Here is an 8,673-nt window from a genome sequence, read left to right as displayed (position 1 = left end):
AGCCCCGGCGCGGCGCCGCCTGCTGGAGGAGCCTGTCTGGAGGGAGGCAGGCAGGCGGGCACCGGAGCCGCGCCCTCCCAGCGCTGGCAGCAGGCTGCGGCGGCTCGGCTGGGCTGCGCTGCAAGGGCCCGGGGCTGGCATGCGGTGCGGGAAGATGGCGGCGCCGGCGGCGGGGACCCGGGGCGGTGTGAGGCGGCGCTGCCAGCGGCTGCTCTACTGGGTGCCGGTGCTGTTCATCTCCAGCATCCTGTGCTGGTCCTACTACGCCTATGTCACCCAGCTCTGCCTGCGTGAGTGGGGCCACGGCCTGCCAGGAACCCCCTCCCCTTCCCCCGCAGCGGCGACAAAACCCCCAGCCCCGCGCCAGGGGGCAGCCGGGCTCGGCGGCTGCCCGGGAGTTTGGGGTCTGTGCCGGGCAGAGCTGATCCCGGCCCGCCACGCTACCCCGCGTGGGGCGGTGTGACCGTGTAAACACGAGCATGGCCCTGTGCTAGGAGGCTGCCGGGCCATGGCCTCTGCCGAGCTGAGCAGGATCCGCTCCCCGCAAGCCCCAGGCGCGCTCCGAGAGGCAGAGCCCGCCTCTGGGCCCTGTGTCCCGGGCGATGGTGGGGAGTCCGGGGCGCTCGGGAAATTCTCCCGTGGCTGAGCGCCCAGTTCCTGGTCTCCTTCTCCTTGTGGGTGTTTCTTTGTCAGAGACGTGCTTTGCCGGGCTTGTGCGCAGCGCAGTGTAGCTGAACCTAGGAGACCAGGGAGACAGCAAAGGATTTTAGGTTGGCAGGGCTGGTGTGCAGAAGAGATGGGTGGTGGTTCGAGATTCAGCTCTAATCAAATTGCGTAGTTCCTCCTAGAGTAGCCTTTCCCTGGTCATAAGCAGTGATTCCTGAATTAGTTGTTGTTGTGGATCTGTAAGCATTGATGGTGGTGAAAACACTGTGCATGCTGACTTAGATGTTGTAGTGGGTTGATAATAGGATTTGCAAGTCAATAAGTAGCTAATTGAGTGAACAAAGAAAGTGCTTAGAATTTGTGTTAATGTTCAAATACATCTTGAAACTGTTTTGCGGAACACCTATAGATGGCATGGTATTTTTCTCTGTCATACAGTATTTTGCCTAGAGTTTGCCCCAGACCAAACATTTAAAAATGTTGTGGGAATTTTGGATCTGACATTACAGTTAAGGTCCATTTTTTGTATTGTTTACATCCCATTCCCCTTTTAAAACAATATACAGTACTTAAATTACACAGGTATGCTAAGTATTCCCATCTGTTTTATGTGTTACATTATAACCGTTTCAAGTATCAGAGGGGTAGCCATGTATTTTTGTGGATACAGACTTAAGAGTCCAGTGGCACCTTAAAGACTAACAGATTTATTTGGGCATAAGCTTTCATAGGTAAAAAGCCCACTGCGTCAGATGCAACCGTTATATTAATTAAACATAACCGTTGGGGTGCATTCCCTTAATGGTATGTGAACAGTAGCTCTCTTCATAACTATTTGCACTAAGGCTTTGTGTACAATAGTGCTTTTGTTGGCAAAACTTTTGTCGGTCAGGGGTGTGAAAAAACACCCCCTCATCACCACCACTACCAACATAAGTTTCACTGATAGCAGCATTGCCATGGACAGCACTATGCCAGTGGGAGAGCGTCTCCTAGTGACATAGCTACTGCCAGTGGTGGATTTAGAGTTAGTGGGGCCCTGTGCACAGCTTCATTTTTGGGGGGCCCCTTCGGGACCTAGCCAAGAAAAAGAACATTCTCTTTTATCTCTTCCCCATTTTTTCATTTTTTTCTTCATCCTCTTCCTATGTTTTAAATAATGGGAAGTAAATGAAAATGAAGTGAGGTACCTTGATAGGGGGTTGGGGTGTGGGGGGGGGGTGAGGTGTGGGCTCTAGGAGGAAGATTGAGTGCAGGCTCTGGCCTAGGGCAAGGGGTTGTGGTGCGGGAGGGGGTCAGGGAAGCACTGCTTACCTCGGACGGCGCAGCTCTCAAAGCGACTGGCACACAGCACCCCTCTGGCAGCGGTTTCTGGGGTGGGGTGGGGGGCGGGCAGGAGATCTCTGTGCGCTGCTGCCTGCAAGTGCTGCCCCCACAGCTCCCATTGGGGCTGCAGTTCCTGGCCAATGGGAGCTGCGGAGTCAGTGCTTGGGGTGGAGGCGGCACATGGAGACACCTCTCTCCAGGTGCCGCAGGGACATGCCAGCTGCTTCCAGGAGTGGTCTGGCACGGAGGGAGGGAGGCTGAGCAGGCAGGGAGAAGCCTTAGCCCTGCTGTGCTGCTGCTGACACAGCTCTGCATGCCCCTTGGGGGAGGCGGGCAGCGAATCTCCGTGCGCTGCCCAGGCCAGGGGCAGCGTGCAGACTCCCTCCCCCACTGCACCAGAGACGAGAGCGGCATGGGTCCACGGCATGCTGGCAGCTTGCCTGTCTGAGCCCTGCTGTGCCACTGGCCGGGATTCAGGGGCAGGTTGTGAGATGAGATTTGTCCTGCATTTTGGGGGCCACTCTCTCATTGGGGACCCCGTGCCACCGCATGTTGTGTTTCATGGTAAATCTGCTCTTGGCTACCAACAGTTGTTGGGGTGGTTTAATTATGCCAGCGGGAGAGCTCCCTCCTTTCTTAGTTTTCAAAGACTGGGGTTTTCTTTTCAGTTGCAAGCTGTTCTCATTTGCTTTGTTTCTTCATTGTTTTTTCCTGGGCTGGACAGTGACTAGGTGCTAGAAGCAGTCTCATCTGGGGAAGTAACCTCTCTCTGCCTGATTGCTTCACTGCCCTATTGTGAGGTGATGCTGAAGTTGCTCTACAGTTACAACTTTCTACATATACATACAGATATTCATAACAGTAACTTGTATACATATCTCACAATGACTTGTTCAGTGCATTGCAAGCTTTCATAAAAGATCTTACTCAATACACTTTTACAGTGAGATAACGTAGTATGCCATCAAATTGGTTTAATTGCTTATTTTTGGGGGGTTGAATCAAACCTGTGCTCTTCTGGTGTCTGGACCCTGATTGTCACAGGTGCTCATTGTGGTTACAGGTGCTAGCAAGAATCCTAATGATACTGCTAAAAGTTATGTTCATTAATATAAGCATTAATTTTCTCTTTCTCTGTTATAGACCATTTCCGTCACAGACTTCCTGTTACATGACTTGAATTATCTAACAAAGGAGCTTATAAAAAAGATAGCTTGCACCCTAGCTAATAAACTAGACTTAGGCATATCCGGCCTAGTCATTAAGTGATATTTTGAAGTCAAATAAGTTGGTGCTTAAATTGTACCAAAGGCTCTGTGTAAGAGTTAATAATTTTATCATGTATAAAGCAAAACTGAAGAATTAAGATAAAAAATAACACCATGATGATAAATCTCGTTAGCTATGCTTTTAGTAAGTATTTTGACATGCAACTAAGGGATGACATTCTTAGTGGAGTAGTTTTACAAGGCAGTGAACTGCTTCTTTGTTGTTTTAACACCAAAGCCCAGGAGTGTGATAACTACAAGATCCATTGATTATTTGGAAAGGCTTCAATTCCATGAACACTGTTTATTACAGAATATGATAAAAATAATTAAATCTTAACTTTTTTTTGATGACTCTCTTGAAGACTTGGTAGTTCTAACATGAAGCTACTTTCTGTGACTTTTCTGGATGTCTTGTTGAAGGCCATGGCTAAAGATAAATATTTGTTTGAGGAAGTGGCTGTTGTAGAAAAGGAGTGATGTAACTGGGAACGTGTGCAGTACGTAACCCTTGGGCTTACTGTAATTTTTCAAGTACAAATTTCTTACTGAAAATTGTTAGGTGACTCATGTCTAGATCAATGTATGTGCTTCTTTTAGTCCTCATCTTCACAAGTTCTTTTATGGCAGCTTGCAATGTGACCTCCTCCATTAACCTGCAAGTTTTCTAATACATGAGGGTCTATTTGTGGATTATTAAACACCTTTCTCTCTAGTAATTAGGAGAGATTTAGAAGGCTGGTTAAAAAAAATTCCATCAAAAATGTTTTTCAGTGGAAAATTGCGTTTTTAAAAAAAACTTTTTTCACAAAAATTGTTTCCTTTCTGTGGAGAATTTCTGGGTTTGGAGTGTTTTGGTTTTTCAATGAAAAGTTGAATATTTTGGTTTTTGAGATGAACATTTGCACTTTCATTTTGGAAGTATTGAAACATTTCTTTTCAACAGTTTGGATTGAAAGAAAATGTTTCATTTTGACTTAGTTTGACTTTAAACCACGTCCTTCTGAGGAGCTGTGGTGCCTCTTCTCTATGTTCTCTTCTGTGAAGTGGGCTTTCGAGCAAGGCTGCATCTCTCACAATATACCTCAACCATGTGTCTGGCATGGTATGCTGTGAGGCTCCATCATGGGAGATGTAGTCTGGCCAACAAGCCTGGCCTATAGGAGAAAATGTGGGCTTGGTGTACTTGAATTACATCTCCAAGGAGGAAGTGCAAGTGGACGTAGGTCAGTGTCAAACTATTTCATTCCCAAGCAATATGCACAGAGGCGTAGCGAGCGGCCTCCGTACCCTCCAACCGGAGGGGGCCCCGCCAGGAAGGGGGCCCCTAAAAGTGGCAAAAAAAAATGTAAGGTATAACTAGGTAAGTGACATTTATTGACGCTATTGCACAATCTATGTCGGTTTTACTGACAAAACCGTGAAGTCATTATGATACATCATAATGCTATTGAGTATCAGAGGGGTAGCCGTGTTAGTCTGGATCTGTAAAAGCAGCAAAGAATCCTGTGGCACCTTAAGACTAACAGACGTTTTGGAGCATGAGCTTTCGTGGGTGAATACCCACTTCCTCAGATGCATGTGCTATTGGCTACATCAGTTGTCTGTCGGTCAGTTTCAAATTTTAATTGGACCCATTCAGAGAATGTGTATTTGCGTTCATAATGGCGGTTGGCGGATAAATGTTATTAATTTAGTTGTTTAGTTTTTTATCGTTTCTCCATTGTAAGGGGCGCCGGACATATGTTCGGAGGGGGCCACGTTCTTTGTTGCTACGGCCCTGAGTATGCACGTATTTGGATTTATTTTACAGGATTTGGAATAGGGGCTAAATGTACACATACTTAAATTGTAAAAAGTTATCAGCTAAACACAACAGTACAAAACTCTAAAGCAGCACAGTCCCTGAGGCCTGAGTATGTTACTTAGTGACTTCCAGAAATATAATTTTTTTGCACTGATCTTGTATTTTGGGGGCTTCACAAGATACTACTAAATAGCACCCAGTTCTAAACAGAAATCTTGGTGACTTGCTATTTTAAAATATTAATAATTTGTGATACCAGTTTTCCCACATCTAAGAGTAAATTCAAAAATACATTACTGAAGAAGCAGCACTGGTTGAGACCTGGTGCCACAATCTGCAAGGGTCTAATCTAGCTCTGCCACTGATTTGCTATGTGACCTTTGGCAAATCACTTAAGTTCTGATTTGCAGATGTTGCTGCAACTTCTATTGAATTCAACAGCAGTTGTGAGTACTTGGTACTTTTAAAAAACAAGGCTATTAAATTCCTTGTGTGAATTTTTTTTAAATTTCAGCATGGCCTCTGATTTTTGCACTAACATTGATTTCCAGGCAAAATTGTAGGTACAAATGAAATAATTTATACTAGATTTGTGGGCATAGTGAGATAGACATCTAAATTCAATCACTTGTGCCTACAATGGATTATGTCTGTAAAAGCATAAGCATTAAATTAGAGAATTTTTAAATATTTGCGTTGTTCTTCATTGTTGTTCTGTCATCTTATCAGGTTCAATGACATATTATGGGAGTTAATTATGACTTAAAAAACTGGGGAAAAAAACATAAGCTAGATACAATCAGTACATATACATTTTGAACATTGAACAACAGTGAACTTGCAACTTAGAAAGTGAAAATAGCAGATTGAAGTGGAATCTTCTTTCTCTACTCCATCCCACCCCACATTTGTACAAGGAAAACCAGAGCTGGCAATAATACTACTATACTAGGTTTAGTAAGCTCTTTTGTAGGTATATGAAGAAAACAAATTTGCTACATTTTTCTCCTTACTTCAACTCTAAATCTTCCAGTCTAGCTAGGAATAGATTTATAGTTAAAATGAAAATAACATTGACCAAAGTTCAAGGCCAGGCTACCAAGACAAAAACAGATCAGCTGTTGTTTGTCCAGTTTAACAATTTTCTAAATATTGCTGATTTTAATTCTAAGGTTTACCATATTGCTCCTGGAAAGACGGAGAATCACCATTTATTTTAATAAATGCATGGTTTCTTATTTTAGAATACAAAAGCAGATATTCGCAAATGTTTCAAATGTTACTTTGGTTAGAGATATGTAAAGAGGAAGCATTATACAGCAGCCATCTATAAATAGTTGTATTTTTTTAAAAGGAGAATTTTTCAAAATTGTTTTTTCTCTTTTGGGGGGAGAGAGAGTGAGGATGTTTCTGCTGTAGGGATTCATACACCGGAACACAGAAAAAGGTATTAGAACTTTAATTGGACTTTCACATTTGGGTGGAGGAAGATCCAGTTTGACCTGAGATCTGAGAGTTTGTGTTAATGATACTACCATGTTTTGGAAGCACTATATTTTTCCTTCTCCTAAAACTTTGAACACTTTCACGTTTGTGGAACTCTTATAACTTAGACTAGGTAAAATTAACTCTTGTGTAGTAGGCCAGTGAAATGCGTATGCATCTTTAAAATCCCACTTAACTCCTTCAAATAGGACTTCACTGGGGAATGTGCCTTGTGCTGGCCCTCAGAATAGAGATGAACTTTGTCTACTCAAAGTATAATTTCTACAGAGCTGCTATTCTCTGCTTGTGAAACTTAATCTTCAAAAAAATACTCGTTTTCAGTCAATGTTCAGCATGATGTTTGCTCAACTTACAGTGCATCACATTGAGTTGGAGAAAAATCTTCCACTCATACAATATTCTTTCTAGGCTTAGATATTATGCTTTCTTTCCTTCCAAAGTCACTTTCTGGTGGTGGTGAAATTATACTCTCCAAGTAATAGAGTTGGAGTGAAAGGCTTTTACACAAGTTGATACATAATAGCATCAATGTGATATAAATTATTTGCAAAAGTGCTGAAAGGATCTCATGAAACGGATCATGATCGCCTGACCGTGAAACTCTTAATGTGAGTAATCCTTACGCATCCAGGTAATCACTATGATTTTGAATACATACATCCTATTAACTATTTATCTTTAAATAAATATTATTTGCTTTCTAACAAAAGTATGTAATGTACATCACAGATTATTAAAAGGTATAATTATAAGTACCTAGTTTTTACAATTTTTTCTCCAATTATTGGGGGGGGAGTTTAAATATAGACATTTGTTTTGAATGTTTGTGGACGCTCCCAACCAACATATTTTTATCCCTGCCATCGGCTCCTCACCCCTCCATACCTGTTCTCTGCCTGTTCCTAGGACCCCACCACCTTCTCCTCCTCTGAGTGTTAAGGGGCTGTTTCCTCCCTGTGCCAGACACTAGGAGTGCCAGCCCTATTTTCCAGCTTCTTTAGGGGATGCCTTCCCCTAAATCCACTTTCAGTTCTGGTAATTTAGGGAGCCAGAGCCCAATCAAACAATTACCTGTGCTAACCACCTGCTAAGCTGTGACTACTTGAATTTTATTTCTTAATCTACTCACTGGGTTGCTGAGGGGAAGGTGAAAAGAACTCCATCCTTCCCTGGCCAATTCGGCAGGGAAAAATTCCTTCCCAGTCCAAAAAGTTGACTTGAGGGCAGTGCCCACAGGAAACCCCAGTTCTATTCTAATTCCAGGGAAGATTAGAATTCTAATTCTATTCTAATTACAGGTGGGAGCTGTTGCTCTGAGTTTTTGTAGTGGCAATCCAGCCAGGGGGAAAGTGTGCTTCTGCATGGGAGCCAGTGGCCTTCTGCTGCTCCCTGCACACCATCTAATTAGCTGTTATCTCCCCCCCCCACCTCCTCCTCCCAGCTACCCTTCCCCTTCCTAAACTCATGAAAGAATTGAACTCCTATGTTGAAGGTAGGGGTGCAGAAGAGACTCTGAAAGAAGCAATTGAGCCCTCTTTTGCCAGCCAGCCTAGGCCCCTCTCCCCCCAAACTGCCAGGGGTACATTTTGAGTAATGTTGATTGCTATGTAGGACATAGGATCTGTTTATAGTTTTCTCTCCCTGTCTCAGTTTCTGTTGTTCTTCCTTGCCTATCAGTCAACCTGCCCACACTGAGGAACCCCCAGTAATTTTAGCTAGTCTGCAACTTTTATCTGAGAAACTACAATGTTCCAAGTTGAAAAATATATATTTGCATTATTTAAAAAGTTATATGCTATTTTTACTTGTAGAAAGATTCATGTTGATAGTCTCAGGTGCAAGGATTGGAATGGACCTGAAGAAGAGCAGTATAGTATGTTTACACAATACAATGGGAAAAAAGAATAGACAATAATTTGTGGGTATTTCATGAGCAGATGGGCTAATACTTTCTGGGTATAATAATCAGAAACTTGGAACTGAAAACCTGCACAAATCTGTTAAAGCTGCAGTGGACCAATAGATGGCATGCATATCCCTTTTTGGCATCAAATTGCCTTGCCACAGAGTACATCAACAGAAAGAACTACTTTTCTATGT

General features: G+C 43.4%; 1 protein-coding gene across 2 annotated transcripts in view; it reads left to right on the top strand.

Moving 5' to 3' along the window:
• The first annotated feature begins 121 nt into the window (after positions 1–121).
• ZDHHC2 (zinc finger DHHC-type palmitoyltransferase 2) overlaps positions 122–8,673 on the top strand; it is a 59,843-nt gene continuing 51,291 nt past the window's right edge. Inside the window, exon 1 of one of the 2 annotated variants that reach the window (XM_050947876.1) lies at positions 122–290. In XM_050947876.1, the coding sequence (XP_050803833.1) occupies positions 140–290 (151 nt within the window). In that variant the 5' untranslated portion in view covers positions 122–139. The remainder of the gene's footprint in view (positions 291–8,673) is intronic. The other variant, XM_050947875.1, reaches the window with a different exon arrangement.

This window comes from Gopherus flavomarginatus, chromosome 3, assembly GCF_025201925.1.
Source record: "Gopherus flavomarginatus isolate rGopFla2 chromosome 3, rGopFla2.mat.asm, whole genome shotgun sequence".
NCBI lineage: Eukaryota > Metazoa > Chordata > Testudines > Testudinidae > Gopherus > Gopherus flavomarginatus.
Note: the sequence above shows the minus strand (reverse complement) of the source record. Positions and strands in the feature narration are given on the sequence as shown.